The 19,249-nt window shown below is 39.9% G+C and overlaps 1 protein-coding gene across 1 annotated transcript in view; it reads left to right on the forward strand.

Annotated features, from left to right (window-relative positions):
• The window catches only part of REDIC1 (regulator of DNA class I crossover intermediates 1), a 60,760-nt gene that overhangs the window by 15,600 nt on the left and 25,911 nt on the right, over positions 1 to 19,249 (forward strand). The window contains exon 7 of the mRNA XM_066254830.1: positions 1,424 to 1,484. Within this exon, the coding sequence (XP_066110927.1) occupies positions 1,424 to 1,484 (61 nt within the window). The remainder of the gene's footprint in view (positions 1 to 1,423; positions 1,485 to 19,249) is intronic.

Genomic DNA, 19,249 nt, shown 5'->3' on the forward strand with positions numbered 1-19,249 from the left:
GTGCTCAGGCCTGTGCTTGGAAACCACATGGCTGCAGCCAGCTTGTGTGGCTTAAAGAAATGCATGGCTGCTTGGAGAACTTCTGAATGAATGGGATGAGGATGTATTTCCAATTGAGAAAAGAGAGACTATACACTCCTTTGTTAGGCTTGTGTTGTTTCAGCTGGGAAAGACTATCTTTTCTTCAAACCAGTTTCTTAATCTTTCATAGGCTTCTGTTGGTTGCTCTTAGTAACCAATCAGATTCTTTTTCTAGGCTAGACTGACAGGACTCTGTGGCCACCATTTTGGCTTCTGCGCATACCTCAAAGTGGAAGCACAGAAGCACCTCTTTCCTTAGTCTGGGGTGAACCTGTTGTACCTTGGGAAGATTGAAAAAGTGCTTCTTCCTCCTTTCATGGGGAGAAGGGGTATCTGAAACTGTAAATGCTATAGCTTCCTAATAAATGGAATGCTGTAATTTCCTACTGAAGTAGGCCTCTGAGTTTTATTAATCATAATATTTGATTCCCTCATCTCTAGTTTATTAAGCTCAAAATCTTATAAGCTCTGTTTCCTTCCTTTATTAATATCTAGCTACACATGCTCACAACCCTATTTGAGAGTATGGTGCTCATATTCGCCAGTGCAAAAGTACTGTTTAATCTGAATTTTGGTGTTAGATTTGAGAAAACTGACTTATGTGTTCAAGAAACATATACCCTTTAGAATATCAATTAATTTATAGTAAGATATAAAAGGATTACATGTATAGGAATGCTTACTGGCACAATAAGCATATTTTCTAACTTTTGGCAGCTCTCCTTGGGAAGGTTGCTTGGTTATCTAGAACCAGAACAAAGATGTGATAGAATTCATATGTTAATGGCGCAAGGAAGCATATGAATAGTCTATGACACTGCAGTTATAGATAATTAAAAAAAAACTTGTTTCAGAATAGTCCTAACTTTCTTGGTAATAATTGTGCTTTAGTCAAATTTTGCTAAGTGAAAAATTATGAACTAGAATAGGTTTTTTATTCTGGAAATATTTTCTTATAGATGGGATTAGCACAAGAAATTACCCCTAAAATATAGATTTCCAATTTATTTAATAAGTCAACAAATTATCAAATTTTTAAATATCCAGAAATTTATGAATGAAAATCATGTTAGACTTTGAATTTTAAAATATACTTTATGAAAATGGTTTATTACATGGTTCCTAAACCTGGCTCAGACTCACATCACTTGAGGGCATGATTTTAAAATACAAAATTGCAAGTTTGATCCACACATAGTGAATAAGCTCCTTAGGATGGAACTTATGAATCCTTTTTAAAAAAAGCTTCTGATTCACAGCCAACTTTAGGAATCATAATTTAGAACAATAATTTTCAGAAGGAATAAAAAAACTTTAATACTGTCTTATTTATGACTTTTAGAATTAATAACTCTTTGGAGGAATTGCATTCTAAGAAATCATGGGATGCTGGACTTGGCGAGGTAATGTGTTCAAGTTATGTTATCATGTTATATTTTAGTATTTGCAGTTTATTTTGATTTAAGGTTAGCTTTTATCAGAAACTTTTCTTATGTTTTCTTACTCTGAAGAAATTATAGCTTAGGTATAGAAATAAAATTAACACCTTTTCAGAAACTATAATGTGCTTTGAGACAGACTAACGTAGGCACAGTTAAAATTCTTTTGATAACTTTTATAAAATTCCTTACAAGATGAAACTGCTTTAGGTTTCAATGTGCCATATGTGGAACATGATTAGGAATACTGAAACATTTATAAACCCTGGTTATGTAAGTTGTAACCCTTGCTCATAATAAGGGTGTATGATTGTTGCAGCAATCCAGGCATTGTGCTGGGAGCTTTATGTACTTTAATCTACAAGAGCCTGATCCTGTGAAGTCTTCACTGCAAGAGACTCAAGTTCAGAGAGATTAAATAACTTGTTCAGGGTTACACACTTGAGCCAGAATTCAAATGCTTGTCTTATCTAAATTTTTGACTATACTAATAGTTTTCTTTTTTATCTTCAGTGAACACGCATTGAGTAGATTATGCATTCATTTAATAGATATTTATTATCTCCTGTATTCTAGACACTGGGGATACAATGGTGGAAAAGCAAAATTTTTGTTGTCATGAAGTTTATATTCTATTATGCACCAGATTCTGCAAGGTGCAGAGATGAAAGGACAGGGAACCTATCTTTCAGAAATTATAATCTAATTGCGAGACAGAAACAGAAAAAAATCTAATGCATTTAGCTAAAATGATCCAGTTGGGGTTTGTATAAAAGGGAGTAGGAACCTAGAAAAAGGCACTTCTAAAAGTCATGACTAGTCAGAGGAAGATGTGATAGAGGAGAAACTTTTTATTTTAAGTGAGAGAAAGGGAGATAGACAGACTTCCACATGCACCTCAACTGGGTCCACCCAGCAACCCTCATCTGGAGCTGATGTTTGGATCTTCTTAGCTACTCTCAGCACCTGAGGTCGATGTTCAGACCAACCAAGCCATCCCCAGAGCCTAAGGCGGACGCTCTGACCAACTGAACTATCCTTTGTACCCGTGGCTGATGCTTGAACCAGTGGAGCCACTGGCTGAGAGAGGGGAAGAGAGAGAGAATGGGTAAAGGGAGAGGAAGAGAAACAGATGGTCGCTTATCATGTGCGCCCTGATCAGGGATTGAACCTGGAACATCTCCATGACTGGCTAATTTTATCCACTTGAGCCAACTGGCCAGGACTGAGGAGAAATTTTTTGATCTGGGTATTAATAAGCTTACAAATGGACAAAATGTCTTCATTCTACAAAGAAGGAGCAACATAGATAGGAACTAAAATGTGAGAGAGTATGGCTTGTTTTAAAAGCTGCAAGTAACTTGTTTTATTTCATTATTATTGCAACTACTATAGTACATATTCCAAGGGGTAGGGGGACATCAATAATTTTGGACAATATAAAGGGTCAGGGCATAAAAGACCTTGCATGACATAACAGTTTAAATTCCTATCACTAAACAGAAAGAAAATCCCCTGAAAAATTTTATCAGAGGAGTAGGATGACATTAGAGTATTAAGATATGTCTGGCAATAATGAGGAGATTTGAGAAGTGGCAAGACTCAAGGCAGGGTAAAAATGATTAGGGCTTGAAGGTGACCAGTGACAGTAAGGATGGAAATGAGGGACAAGGTATAAAAAAAATCTAGAAGATTTAGAATTGTTAGGATCTGATGATTAGTTTAAGGGAGAAAGAAAAAAATTGAAGACCTGGATTTATGATTTGGGTAAATGAATGGATTGTTGATGGGATGATATCATTCACTAAGATCGAAAATATAGGAGGAGGTTACAGTAAAGGTAACACTTCAACAAAATTTATGTACCATATTTTATAGAGTGAAGCTGTCACTGTGAAATGGCTACCCAGCCAAGGAATGTATTTCCTAATCTTCTATCCATCTAAGTATGGCCACATGGCTAGATATCAGTAATGGAATGTATCAGAAGTGAGAATCATTTTCAAGGATTGTAAGAAGGGAGAATTCCTTTTCCAGTGTTATCCTCTTAATGGCTAGATGGCATTGAAGCCCTAAGGGCTTTTTGGAGGCATAAGATGGGAAAGACTGGGTCTCTAAATCACCAGTGGAAAAAAATTGGCCGCTGACCAGGAAAACTCATTTTAGATTATTACATGAGAAAAAAATAATAGTGCTTGAGCACTGTACATTTTGTAATTAAAAAACAACAACTGGGCCCTGGCCAGTTGGCTCAGTGATGGAGTGTTGGTCTGGCGTGTGGAAATCCTGGGTTCGAGTCCCAGCCAGGGCACATAGGAGAAACGCCCATCTACTTCTCCACCCTTCCCCCTCTCCTTTCTCACCACTTCTCTTTTCCCCTCTCTCAGCCCAGGCTCCACTGGAGCAAAGTTGGTCCGGGTACTGAGGATGGCTCCATGGCCTCTGCCTAAGGCGCTAGAATGGCTCCAGTTGCAATGGAGCAACACTTCAGGTGGAGTATCGCCCCCTAGTGGGCTTGCAGGTGGATCCCAGTCAGGCACTCTGTCTCTCTGCCTCCCCACTTCTCACTTCAGAAAAATACAAAAAACAAAACAAAAAACTAGCATTACTCTGGCTGTTGTAAATAATGCTGCAGTGAACACGGGGACTAGGATAGCCTTTTTGAGTGTCTTCATTTCTTTTGGAAAAATAACCAGGAGTGGAGTTAATGGATTATATAGGTATTTCTATTTTTAGATTGCTCCAGCTAGCTCTTCCAATATTATGTTGACTAGAAGTGGAGAAGGTAGGCATCCTTTTCCTGTATCTGCTCATAGAGGAAAACTTTTAGCTTTTCACAGTTGAATATGGTGTTAGCTGTAGGCTAACACTCACTTAGTAGTGTATAATCCTTTTAAGGTATTGTTAAATTCGGTGTGCTGGTATTTTGTTCTGGACTTTTATTTATGGTCATTACAACAATACTGTCCTGAAATTTTCTTTTCTTGTAGTGTTTTTGTTTGGTTTGTCATTAGAATAAAACTGGCCTCATAAAATGAGTGAGGGAATGTTCCCTCCTCTTGTACTTTTTGTAAGATATGAGAAGGATCCGTATTAATTATTCTTTGTTGGAATTTACCAGTGAAGCCATTGGTCCTCAACTATTGTTTTTTGGGTGGTGTTTGATCACTGATTCACTTTCCTTACGAAAAATGAGTCAATTTGTGTTTTCTATTTTTTCATGAATCAGTCTTGGTAGTTTGTATGTTTCTAAAAATTTATCTTTTTTTTTCTATGTTGTCCATTTTGTTGATGTATAATTGTCTTCTATATTTCCTTGTATTTTTATGGTATCAGTTGTAACTTTTCCTCTTTCATTTATGTATTTATATGAGTCCTCTCTTTTTTCTTGTTTAATCTAGCTAATGGTTTGTCAATTTACTTTTCTGTTCTAAACCAGGTCTTAGTTTGATTGACTTTTTAGTCTCTATTTCATTAATTACCACTCTGATCTTTGCTATTTCTTTCTTTTACTAACTATAGGCTCAGTTTTTTCTTTTTTTGAATTCCTTGAGGTATAAAGTTAGGTTGTTTATTTGAATACTTTCTTGTTTCTTTTTTTTTTTTGTATTTTTCTGAAGCTGGAAACAGGGAGAGACAGTCAGACAGACTCCCGCATGCGCCCAACCAGGATCCACCCGGCACGCCCACCAGGGGGCGATGCTCTGCCCCTCTGGGGTGTCGTTCTGTTGCAAACCAGAGCCACTCTAGCGCCTGGGGCAGAGGCCAAGGAGCCATCCCCAGCGCCTGGGCCATCTTTGCTCCAATGGAGCCTCGCTGCGGGAGGGGAAGAGAGAAACAGAGAGGAAGGAGAGGGGGAGGGGTGGAGAAGCAGATGGGCTCTTCTCCTGTGTGCCCTGGCCGGGAATCAAACCTGGGACCCCTTGCACGCCAGGCCGACGCTCTACCACTGAGCCAACCGGCCAGGGCTCTTGTTTCTTTCTTTTTTTTTTTTTTCATTTTTCTGAAGCTGGAAACAGGGAGGGACAGTCAGACAGACTCCCACATGCGCCCGACCGGGATCCACCTGGCACGCCCACCAGGGGCGACGCTCGGCCCACCAGGGGGTGATGCTCTGCCCATCCTGGGCGTCACCATGTTGTGACCAGAGCCACTCTAGCGCCTGGGGCAGAGGCCACAGAGCCATCCCCAGCGCCCGGGCCATCTTTGCTCCAATGGAGCCTTGGCTGCGGGAGGGGAAGAGAGAGACAGAGAGGAAAGCGCGGCAGAGGGGTGGAGAAGCAAATGGGCGCTTCTCCTGTGTGCCCTGGCCAGGAATCGAACCCGGGTCCTCCGCACGCTAGGCCGACGCTCTACTGCTGAGCCAACCGGCCAGGGCCGGGCTCTTGTTTCTTAACGTAGGTGTTTATCACCAGGGATTTTCCTCTTAGTACTGTTTATTGCTGTATCCCATATGTTTTGGTATAGAATACAAAATAGTTTTGGCATTTGTCTTAACAAATTCTAAATTTCCCTTCTAGTACTGTTTTGCTGTATGCCATATGTTTTGGTTTGTTGTATTTCCATTTTCATTTGTCTTAACATATTTTTAAATTTCTCTTCAATTTTTAAATTTCTCTTTTGATTTCTTCTTTGACTCATTGGATGTTTAGGGGCATGTTATTTAATCACATATTTATGAAATTTTCAGCTTGTTCTTATAATTGATTTGTAGTTTTATATCATTGTGGTTTGAAAAAATGCTTGATAGCATTTCAGTAATAAATTTATTAAGACTTGTTTTGTGGCCTCGTAATTCATCTGTCCTGGAAAATGTTCCATGTACCCTTGAGAAGAATGTATATTCTGTTGATTTTGGATGGAATGTTCTCTATGTGTATTTCGTTTATCTGATCTAAAGGGTCATTTAAGGCCTATTTTTCCTTACTGATTTTCTGTCTGGATTATCTATCCGTTGATGAAAGTGGGATAATAAAGTTTCTTAGTATTATTGTACTGCTGTCTATTTTTCCCTTTAAGTCTTCAAATTTTGCTTTATATCTTTTAGGTGCTCTGATGTTGGATGCATAAATATTTACAAATGTATATTCTCTTGTTGGAGTCACACCGTTTTCATTATATAATGTTCTTTTTTGTCTCTTATTGTAGTTTTTGCCTTAAAAATTATTTTGTCTTCTATACCTATAGGTATCTCAGCTTTCTTTCTGTTTGCAGGGATTATCTTTTTCTATCCATTCACTATCAGTCTGTCTATGCCTTGTATCTGAAGTGAGTCTCTTGTAGGTAGCATCTAGATGTCTTGTTTTTGCTTTTAATTCAATCAACTACTCTGTATCTCTTGATGGAAGAATTAAGACCATTTACATTTAAAGTAATTATTGATAGTTATATAGTTATTGCTATTTTGTTCATTGTTTCCTGGTTGTTTTATAATTCCTTTGTTACTTTTTTCTTGCTCTTTTCCTTTCTGATTTGATGATTTTCTGTAGTGGTATGCTTTAGATTTCTTTTTCTTTATCTCTTCTGTATCTACCATAGATTTTTGATTGGTGGTTATCGTGAGGCTTATATAAAACAACATTTATAGCAGTCTATTTTAAGTTGGTAAAAACTTAAGTCAAAAGTATTCTCAAGTTCTGCATTTTCACTTCCCTCATGTTTTATGTTTTTTTTTTATTTTATTATTATTTTTTTTATTTATTCATTTTAGAGAGGAGAGGGAGAGACAGAGAGAGAGAAGGGGGGGAGGAGCTGGAAGCATCAACTCCCATATGTGCCTTGACCAGGCAAGCCCAGGGTTTCGAACCGGCGACCTCAGCATTTCTAGGTCGACGCTTTATCCACTGCGCCACCACAGGTCAGGCATGTTTTATGTTTTGATGCTACAACATATCTTTTAATTTTGTTTATCAATAAATTATTATAGTTATTTTTACTACTTTTGTCTTTTAACCTTCATACTAGTTTTTTAAGTGATTAACCCACTACCTTTACAACATTATATTATTTTGAATTTTACAATATTTTTACCTTTACCAGTGAGGTTTATATTTTTATATATTTTCCTGTTACTAATTTGTGCCATTTTATTTTGGTTTAAGGAAGTTCCTTTAACAATTCTTGTAAGGCCTATCTAGTGGTAATGAAATCCTTTAGCTTTTGCATCTTCAGAAAACTTTTAATCTCTTTTTCTATTGCAATGGACAACTTTGCTGGGTAGAGTATTCCTGTTTGACAGTTAGTCTTTTAGCATTTTGAATATACAGTATCATGTCAATGCCTGTGGCGTGGAAAGTCTCTGGTGAAAAATCTTATAGTCCTATGAGGATTGTTATATACATAAGTTGCTTTATTGTTGCTGCTTTTAAGATTTTCTCCTTGTCTTTAACTTTGATAACTGAATCATAATGTGTCTTGATGAAGTTCTCTTTGAGTGTATCTAATGTGTAACCCTATAGGCCTTCTGGATCTGGATGTCTGTTTCCTCTGCTAGGTTAGGGAAATTTTCAACCATAATTTTTTTTCTTTTTGTATTTTTCTGAAGTGAGAAGTGAGGAGGCAGAGAGAGAGACTCCCATATGTGCCTGACCAGGACCCACCAGGGGGTAATGCTCTGCCCCTCTGGGACGTTGCTCCATTGATTGCAACTGGAGCCATTCTAGCGCCTGAGATGGAGGCCGTGCAGCCATCCTCAGTGCCCAGGTCAACTTTGCTCCAGTGGAGCCTTGGCTATGGGAGGGGAAGAGAGAGATAGAGAGGAAGGAGAGGGGGAAAGGTAGAGAATCAGAAGGGTGCTTCTCCTGTGTGCCCTGGCCAGGAATCAAACCTGGGACTTCCACATACTGGGCCGACACTCTGCCACTGAGCCAACCGGCCTAGGCCTCAACCATAATTTCTTTACATATATCTTCTGGCCCTTTCTCTCCTTTATTACTTTGGGACCCCTATAATGTGAATGTTGGTCCACTTGATATTGATTCATAAGTCCTGTACACTCTCTTCACCTTTTTTTTATTCTCCTCTGAGTGGATAAAGTTCACTGCATGTGTTTAAGTTTGCTGACTCTTTCTTCAACTTCATCTAGTCTTCTTTGAATCCTTCTGTTGTATTTTTCAGTTCAGTTATTATATATATTCTGTAGCTCTGTGCTTTCTGTTTGGTGATCTCATATTTTCTACCTTTTTGTTGAAATTCTTACTTTGTTCACGTGTTGTTCTCCTGACCTGGGTGAGCAATTTTATTCTGAATTCTTATCATATAAATTACTTTATTTTATTAAGGTCCTTTTCTGAGGCTTTATCTTGTTCTTTTGTTTGGGGCATGTTTTTATGTTTTTTCATTTTCCTTAACTTTGTTCATTTTTCTATGCATTAGATAAAAAAAGAAAACTCCCTTAATCTTAAAGGATTGGCCCTGTGGAGGAAATAAACTTTATATTTTAACCCTGTCCTACTTCTTAGTTGTCTCTCAAACCGTTTTGGTTGTTCAGGCAGCCTACATAATTCTTAATGGCTTTTAGTAGGTAAGGGTGTGTAGTAACTGCCAGTGTTCTGATTCGAGGATCCTAGGCAGCACCTAGATTCAGACTGATTGGAAACCAGATCCTCAGGCATATAAATGAGTCTTGTTTTTAAGTATTCAAATATACTTTGATATGGGCAATTCTGTCTGCTTCTTCTGCATTGAGTCCTGGTGTGATAGTCAATTCAGAACTGTTTCTTCGTTGGCTGCCATCCCACTGAACCTGTGAACACAAGGCACACTGGCTACCAGAGCCAGGCCATCAGAAAGGGGTCTTCCAGGAAATAGCCACAAAAGCTGGAGACACTGGAGATAGGAGAGGGACTGGGGGAGAGCATAAAGATAGCACCTGCTGGCCTTTTGAGTCTCTGGAAAGGATCGCATTGGGCCCCTAGATGTATATTTTATTAGAAGCATGGTTGTTGGTCCACGGGTATGAACATACACTAATAGGCCTCTTTCACAGAATGATTGGGGGTGTGTATCCGGGTCTGTGCTATGCCCTACACTGTAGCTGGTTGAGAACTCTTACTTTGTTACAGTTCTGTGGGACCGGCGATACCAGAGCCAGGTGATCAGGAGGTGTTTCCTGGTCAGCAGCCACAAAAACTAGGTCTCTAGACGTATGCACAAACTTTTTTTGGGAGATAACTGGCAACCTGGAGCAAGGCAAAGGGAGAATGCCAAAATAGCTCCCAGACTCTGGGGTCTATGGAGAGGATTACAGTCAGTCCTTACATGTGAGTTTAATTGGAAGCCTGCCTGTCAGACTAAAGCTATGAAGATAATAGCCTTTTCTTTTCCCCCAAAGAAAGACTGGGTATGTCAGTGGGCAGCTCCTGCTTTAGGCTTTGGGGTGTAGCTACAGTGAGCCTGGATGAGCCGTTTAAGAATTGTTTCTCAGTTTGCTGTGGCCAGTGGTTCTTGTGGATACAAGTCCTATTGGCCTTCACAGCTTGATGTTTTGGGTGCTCTTCTCAGGTTCAGGTCTTGAAAATTTGAGACCAGATATGATGTCCAAACTGCCACTCAAGGAGAAGCTTGGAGTTGTGGGTTGCCATGCCTGGGATGGTGTTTATGGTGAAATTGTGTCTTAGCTTCTCACACCCATTTTTCTGTGGGTTTTTTCTTATTTACTCGATGAGTAGGAAGGAGTCTCTCAGCTATATTTTGGGTTTCTTTCAGAGGAAATTGTTCTATATATAGCTGTAGATTCATTGTGTCTGTGGAACGAGGTGGGCTCAGGATCTTCCTACGTCACCATCTTAAATTGGACGAGATCGGGCGCGTTCAGGGTGGTATGGCCGTAGACAGCCATCTTAAATTGGAACATTTAATTTTTAAGTATGAAAGGAAAGAGGTTTAAATATGATTGTTTAAATGGTAATTTCTTCACTGGACTAATGAAAACACATAGAAAAACTTCAGAATTCAAAAGAATGGGGATGTCACATTAGGAAAACTGATCAAGGTGGGAAAAAGTGAAATAGCACATCTACAATGGTAAACATAAAATGAAAGGAATGAAACCTGCTTAGCAATTAACATATTAAATATGAAGAGGGGAGCCTGACCAGACGGTGGCACAGTGAATAGAGCGTCGGACTGGGATGCAGAGGACCCAGGTTCAAGACCCCGAGGTCACCAGCTTGAGCACAGGCTCATCTGGTTTGAGCAAAGCTCACCAGCTTGGACCCAAGGTCACTGGCTTGAGAAAGGGGGTTTACTTGATCTGCTATAGGCCCACAGTCAAGGCACATATGAGAAAGCAATCAATGAACAACTAAGGTGTCGCAATGAAAAACTAATGATTGATGCTTCTCATCTCTCTGTCCCTATCTATCCCTCTGTCTCTGTAAGTAAAAAAAAAAAAAAAAAAAAAAAAAAAAAATATATATATATATATATATATATATATTATATGAAGGGGTGATTTTTCTTATCAAGATTGAAAGAAAGGTCCTGGCCTGTTGGCTCAGCGGTAGAGCATTGGCCTGGCATGCAGGAGTCCCGGGTTCGATTTCCGGCCAGGGCACACAGGAGAGGTGCCCATCTGCTTCTCCACCCCTCCCCCTCTCCTTCCTCTCTGTCTCTCTCTTCCCCTCCTGCAGCCAAGGCTCCATTGGAGAAAAGATGGCCCAGGCGCTGGGGATGGCTCTGTGGCCTCTGCCTCAGGCGCTAGAATGGCTCTGGATGCAGCAGAGCAACGCCCCAGAGGGGCAGAACATCGCCCCCTGGTGGGTATGCCGGGTGGATCCTAGTCGGGCGCATGCGGGAGTCTGTCTGACTGCCTCCCCGTTTCTAGCTTCGGAAAAATGAAAAAAAAAAAAGATTGAAAGAATAAGTTGAAAAGAAAAAATAATTTCAGTATATTTTTCAAGAAACATACAAGACATATAACAAAGGTTGAAAATAAAAAGATAGCAAAGGATGTACAAAGAAGATATGTAGTATTAGAGACAGTATAAATGCCTATTTGGAAAAGAAGGATCTAGAGTAACCACTACATACTAATCATGAAATCCGGCTGGGCAGGCATCGTGGAGACTTGCTGTCCTAGAGGATGGGGAAATTCCTTGAACAATTTAGTTTCTTTTCTTTGTAATGCTCTTCTTTGTCTGTTATCCTCTATCAACAGGTCTGAAGTGGGTATAAAAGTGTGTGTCAGCTTTGTAGTCTGTTTAGCTTTCTCACCTTGTGTGTTCCTGCTGTAAGTTTGGGACTTGAATTATTATTATTATTTTATATATATATATATATTTTTTTTGGGGGGGTATTTTTTCTAAGTGAGAAGTGGGGGGAGGCAGACAGACCAACTGCCACATGTGCCGACTGGGCGCTTGGCCCATCTGGGGCATTGCTCCTCTGCAACCAGAGCCATTCTAGCACCTGAGGCAGAGGCCATGGAACCATCCTCAGCCCCCAGGTCAATTTTGCTCCACTGGTGCCTCAGCTGTGGTAGGAGAAGGGAGAGATAGAGAGGAAGGAGAGGGGGAGGGGTAGAGAAGCAGATGGGCCCTTCTCCTGTGTGCCCTGACAGGTAATCAAACCCGGGACTTCCACACGCCAGGCCGAATCTCTAACACCAGGACTTGAATTATTTTTAAAGTTAAACATACAAGACTTTTCAATGATTGAATAGATGGACTTAAGAAGAGACTCTACTGCATAAAGGGTCTCAAGTTTGCAGGGACTTTATCTTTAACTGGTGGTTTCTGTATTTGTAGTATAGGCTTGATACTGTGGTGAATATTTTTATGGGCCAAGACTGGCAGTGGTGTATGTACACCACTTCTACCCATTACCAGAACATGCATCACTTTTCCAAACCAGCTCCAAAAGAGGCTAGAAAATGTATGCCTAAGAGGGAAGGGAAACTGGTTTGGTTGCAGTTAGACAGCTTCTCTTTCATCTTACCTATCTGTCTATCAAAAATTTTATATCCCACCAACAAAGAATTTGTATTTTTAGTAAGTCCATGGTGCATGTGCAAACATAATTCTGGTGTTAAGCCATAAAATCCAAGAGATTTAAAGAGTGATTCATTGTTACAGTCTCTACTAAAAAAAATCATTGAGCCTGACCAGGCAGTGGTGCAGTGGATAGAGTGTCGGACTGGGACGTGGAGGACCCAGGTTTGAGACCCTGAGGTCACCAGCTTGAGCGCAGGCTCATTGGGTTTGAGCAAAACTCACCAGCTTGAGCCCACGGTCGCTGGCTCGAGCAAGGGGTCACTCAATCTGCTGTAGCCCCGGTCAAGGCACATAGAAGATATCAATCAATGAACAACTAAGGGACCACAATGAAGAATTGATGTTTCTTATCTCTCTCCCTTCCTGTCAGTCTGTCCCTTTCTTTGGCTCTCTGTCTCTGCCACACACACACACACAAAAAAAAAATCATTGAATTAGAAATCAACAACAAAAATTGATGTTTAACTTCCCTCAACTTCTTCAGAATTAAGAAACATTCTAGGGATGTTTTATAGAAATTTAGCCCAGATATATTTTGTAAAATTCCAAAACTAAGTTTCTGTACCATTCATTCTAGTATTGCATGCGCTGTGTAAAAATTTTCCTTACCCCCATCTTAAAGACATAAAAATTAAAAAGATAAACATAGCTTGAGAAGACAAGTTGGCGATGGAGTAGGCGGACGTACCAACTTCCACCTCCCAGAACCAAAGTGGATTACAAACCAATTTTAAGAACCATCATCTGGAAAAACTGACTTTGGACTAAACTAAGAGGACTCTTCAACCAAGGAACACTGAAGAAGCCACACTGAGACTGGTAGGAAAAGCGGAACTGTGGAGAGGGTTGCCCAGCTCTCCGGAGCGAACGGCAGCCAGGAAAGACTCGCAGGGTGGGAAGTGAGTTCCAGGAACGAAGCCCCAGCCTGCAGCCTCAGAGTCTAGAAGAGGTGTATGGACAGTATTTAGCTGGAAACAAGACAGGATACTGTTTGTGAGAATGAGACTGATTTCTCAGACCCAGGATTTTTCTTGAAGGGACCGTGCAGAAAACCTCTCTCACAACCACTTACCCGGGTTCTGGGGGATGGGGAGAGAGGACAGGACCAGAGTAGCAGGAAGAGAGTGTAATCTAGGAGGCACAGGGAGAAACATTTTGAGAGACAGCCACCCTAACCTCTGGGACGAGTCCCTCCCCAAATCTGAAGTGAATATTTCCCTTGGAAACAGCAATACCAGCAAAGGGAAGCAGGACACCAGCCAAACAAGCTCTCCCACGGCACTCAGAGCAGAGTCACTTAGAAGGAGGGAGCTTTCGGGACTACAGAGGTGAGTCCTAAGGTCTGAGCTGCAGCGCCCCCACCCACATGGCTGAGGGCTCGCCCGATGGTGGGCAGCAGTGGGATGCGGAAGTGTGGTTCTGTTGGCAAGGGCGGAAGCCAGCTGGCCACCACTGGGCCCAGGTGTGAGCTCAGTCTTGCCCGGCTGGAGAGGAGGGGACGTGCAAAAGTGGTCAAGCCCAACTGCGGACTGCCTGTAATCCAGCCTGCAAGAGAAGGGCAGGAGCCCTGGAAGGGGCAGAGACCCTCCCTTTAGCAAGGGCACAGGAGCACAGCCTTGCCTCGCCGGCAGAACCGAGGCTTGTGGCCTGACTTGGGAGCTGGCTCCTCATGCGGGGGTGGAGCCAAAAGCCCAGAACAGGTGGAGTTCTGCTACTGAGCGTGGGAATGCAGTTCTGCCTGGTCTGTGGAGCCAAGGATTGCAGCTGTCCCACAAGCGGGCTCCTCCTGCAAGGGTGGGGCGAAAGCCTGGAATTAGGCGGAGACCCGCAGCTTGGCAAAGGTGCTCACCCCTGCCCTCAGGGCAGAGCATAACGCCACCTGTGGGGGCAGGGCGAAGGCCAAGGCCACCGAGGCTTGTACACACAAGCACATGATCACAGCCACTCTCGTGAAGGAGAGGCGGAAACCACAGCAACAATCCCAGGGGGCAGGCACCAGCAATGCCCATATCCAAATGTCCTAGGCAGCAACAGCAGAGGGAGTGGTGGGCCTGCAGACAGACCACACCTAGGGAACACAGAGGCCATACCCAGTGGACTCCGGTGGTCAAAACTTTCTTTTACACAGATAAAATGAGAAGGCAGAGAAATGCAACAAAAAAGAATCAAGAGAAATCCTCAGAAAAGGACCTGAATGAGTCAGGTATAACCAAATTACCAGATGCAGAGTTTAAAATAACGATTGTTAGGATGCTCAAAGATATTGGAACAACAATAGATGGTCATTATGAACACCTAAATAAAGAGATAGCAAATATAAAAAAGGACATTGAAATAGTAAAAAGAATCAGTCAGAAATGACAAATACAATATCAGAAATGAGAACACAATGGAAGGAATTAAAAGCAGGATGGATGAAGCTGAGAATCGAATCAGCGAGTTAGAGGACAAGATAAATAAAGGCACGGAAGCAGAGTAGAAAAAAGAAAAGAGACTCAAAAGGTCTGAGGAAACTCTAAGTGAGCTCTGTGACAACATGAAGAGAAATAACATCTGCATCATAGGGGTTCCTGAAGAAGGAGAGAGAACTAGGGATAGAGATTTTGTTCAAACATATCATAGCTGAAAACGTTCCTCAAGGTAGGAAAACATTTCACAAGTTCAAGAAGCACAGAGAACTCCACTAAAAAGAAACCCAAAGAAATCTACACCAATACACATCGTAATTAAAATACCAAAGCTAAGTGATAAAGAGAAAATATTAAAAGCTGCTAGAGAAAAAAAGACTATCACCTACAGAGGAGCCCCGATAAAGATGACTTCCAATTTCTCAACAGAAACACTTGAGGCCAGAAGGGAATGGCAAGAAATATTCAAAGTAATGCAGAACAAGAGCCTACAACCAAGAGTACTTTATCCAGCAAGGCTATCATTTAAAATTGAAGGAGAAATAGAAAGCTTTCCAGACAAAAAAACCTCAAGGAATTCACTACAACCAAACCAAGGCTGCAAGAAATGCTGAGGGGCCCATTGTAACAGATCAAAGTAGAAAAAGAATATTGCAAAAGAGGAATACAGTTTTAAAGAATAAAATGGCAATAAACAACTACATATCAATAATAACCTTAAATGTAAATGGATTAAATGATCCGATCAAAAGACATAGGGTAGCTGTGTGGATAAGAAAACAGAACCCATACATATGCTGTCTATAAGAGACACACCTTAAAACAAAAGATGCACATAGACTGAAGATAAAAAGATGGACAAAAATATTTCACGCAAATGGAAATAAAAATAAGCTGGGGTAGCAATACTTATATCAGACAAAATGGACTTTAAAACAAAGGCTATAGTAAGAGATAAAGAAGGTCACTACATAATGATAAAGGGAGCAATCCAACTGGAAGATATAACCGTTATAAATATCTACGTACCTAATATAGGAGCACCTAAATATATAAAGCAGTCTTTGATGGGTTTAAAGGGTAAGATCAACAGCAATACTATAATAGTAGGGGATTTCAGTACCCCACTCACAACACTTGATAGATCCCCAAGAAAGAAAATTAACAAGGAAACAGCAGACTTAAAGGGCATACTCGATCAACTCGACTTAATAGATATCTTCAGAACCTTTCACCCCAAGGCGGAAGACTATACATTCTTTTCAAGTGCTCATGGTACATTCTCTAGGATAGACCACATGTTAGGGCACAAGAGCGGTCTCAACAAATTTAAGAAGATTGAAATCATATCAAGCACTTTCTCCGATCACAATGGCACGAAACTACAAATCAACCACAACTGAAAAATACTCAAACACTTGGAAACTAAATAGCATGTTATTAAATAACGAATGGGTTAATAATGAGATCAAAGAAGAAATAAAATATTCCTAGAAATGAACAATAATGAGCATACATCAACTCAAAATTTATGGGACACAGCAAAAGCAGTCCTGAGAGGGAAGTTCATAGCACTACAGGCACACTTTCAGAAGCTAGAAAAACTCAAACAACTTGACCCTGTATCTAAAAGAACTAGAAAAAGAACAGCAAGTAAAGCCCAGAGGTAGTAGAAGGAAGGAAATAATAAAGATCAGAGCAGAAATAAATGACATAGAAGCTAAAGAAACAATACAGAGGATCAATGAAACCAGGAGCTGGTTCTTTGAAAAGGTAAACAAGATTGATGAACCTTTAACCAGACTCAGCAAGAAAAAAAGAGAATGGACTCAAATAATTAAAATTAGAAACAAGAGTGGAGAAATAACAACTGATACAACAGAAATACAAAATATTGTAAGAAAATACTATGAAGAACTGTACGCCAAAAACCTAGACAACCTAGATGAAATGGACAAATTCCTTGAAACATATAATCTTTCAAAAATTAATCTGGAAGAACCAGAAAACCTAAACAGACCAATTAAAATAAATGAGATTGAAACAGTTATCAAAAAACTTCCAAAAATAAAAGTCCTGGGCCTGATGGCTTCACAAGTGAATTCTACCAAATATTCAAAGAAGAACTAACTCCTATCCTCCTCAAGCTATTTAAAAAAATTCAAGAGGAAGGAAGATTTTCAAGCTCCTTTTATGAGGCGAGTATAATTCTGATTCCAAAACCAGGCAAAGACAACACAAAGAAAGAAAATTATAGGCCAATATTCCTGATGAATTTAGATGCTAAAATCCTTAACAAAATATTAGCAAACCGGATCCAGCAATATATGAAAAAAATTATACACCATGATAAAGTGGGATTTATTCTTGGGAGGCAAGGCTGGTACAATATTCGCAAATCGATCAATGTGATTCATCACATAAACAAAAGGAAGGACAAAAACCACATGATAATTCCAATAGATGCAGAAAAAGCGTTTGATAAAATCCAGCACCCATTCATGATCAAAACTCTCAGCAACATTAGAATACAGGGAACATACCTCAACATGATAAAGACCATGTTTGACAAACCCACAGCTACCATCATACTTAATGGGCAAAAATTAAAAGCAGTCTGCTTAAGATCAGGAACAAGGCAGGGGTGCCCCCTTTCACCACTCCTATTCAACATAGTTCTGGAAGTCCTAGCCACAGCAATCAGACAAGAAAAATAAATAAAAGGCATCCAAATTGGAAAAGAAGAGGTAAAACTATCATTATTTGATGATATGATATTGTATATAGAAAACCCTAAAGTCTCAGTCAAAAAATGGACCTGATAAATGAATTCAGCAAGGTGGCAGGATATAAAATTAATACTCAGAAATCAGAGGCATTTTTATACACTAACAGTGAACTGTCAGGAAGAGAAATTAAGGAATCAATCCCCTTCACCATTGCAACCAAAAAAATAAAGTATGTAGGAATAAATTTAACCAGGGAGATTAAAGACTTGTACTTGGAAAATTATAAAACATTGATAAAAGAAATCAGGGAAGATAAAAACAAGTGGAAGCATATACTGTACTCATGGTTAGGAAGAATAAACATCATTAAAATGTCTATATTACCCAAAGCAATTTATAAATTCAATGCAATACCTATTAAAATACCAATGACTTACTTCAAAAATATAGAACACATATTCCAAAAATTTATATGGAACCAAAAGAGAACAGGAATAGCTTCAGCAATCTTGAAAAGGAAGAACAAAGTGGGAGGTATCATACTTCCGGATATCAAGTTATACTAGAAGACCATTGATACTCAAAACAGCCTGTTACTGGCATAAAAACAGGCATATAGATCAGTGGAACAGAACTGAGAACCCAGAAATAAACCCACATTTTTTGGACAACTGATATTTGACAAAGGAGGTAAGAGCATACATTGGAGTAAAGACAGCCTCTTCAACAAATGGTGTTGGGAAAATTGGCCAGCTACCTGCAAAAAAATGAAACTAGACCACAAACTTACACCATTCACAAAAATAAACACAAAATGGATAAAAGACTTAAATGTAAGCCATAAAACCATAAGCATTTTAGAAGAAAACATAGGCAGTAAGCCCTCTGACATCTCTCTCAGCAATATATTTGCCGATTTATTTCCACGGGCAAATGAAATAAAAGACAGGATAAACAAATGGGACTATATCAAACTAAAAAGCTTCTGCACAGTTAAAGACAATAAGAATAGAATAAAAAGACAAACTACACAATGGGAGAATATATTTGACTATGTCTGATAAGGGGTTAATAACCAAAATTTATAAAGAACTTGTAAAACTCAATACCAGGAAGACAAACTATCCAATCAAAAATTGGGCGAAAGAAATGAATAGACACTTTTCCAAAGAGGACATACAGATGGCCAGTAGTCATATGAAAAAATGCTCAACATCACTAATCATTAGAAAAATGCAAATTAAAACCACAATGAGATATCATCTCACACCAGCCAGAATGGCGCTCATCAACAAAACAACACAGAATAAGTGCTGGCCAGGATGTGGAGAAAAGGGAACCCTCCTGCACTGCTGGTGGGAATGCAGACTGGTGCAGCCACTGTGGAAAACAGTATGGAGATCCCTCAAAAAATTAAAAATCGAACTGCCTTTTGACCCAGCTATACCACTTTTATGAATATACCCCAAGAACACCATAGCACTGTTTCAAAAGAAGACATTCACCCCCATGTTTATGGCAGCATTGTTCACAATAGCAAAGACCTGGAAACAGCCCAAGTGTCCGTCAGTGGACGAGTGGATTAAAAAGCTTTGGTA

Source organism: Saccopteryx bilineata, chromosome 2 (genome assembly GCF_036850765.1).
Source record: "Saccopteryx bilineata isolate mSacBil1 chromosome 2, mSacBil1_pri_phased_curated, whole genome shotgun sequence".
NCBI classification, from domain to species: Eukaryota; Metazoa; Chordata; class Mammalia; order Chiroptera; family Emballonuridae; genus Saccopteryx; species Saccopteryx bilineata.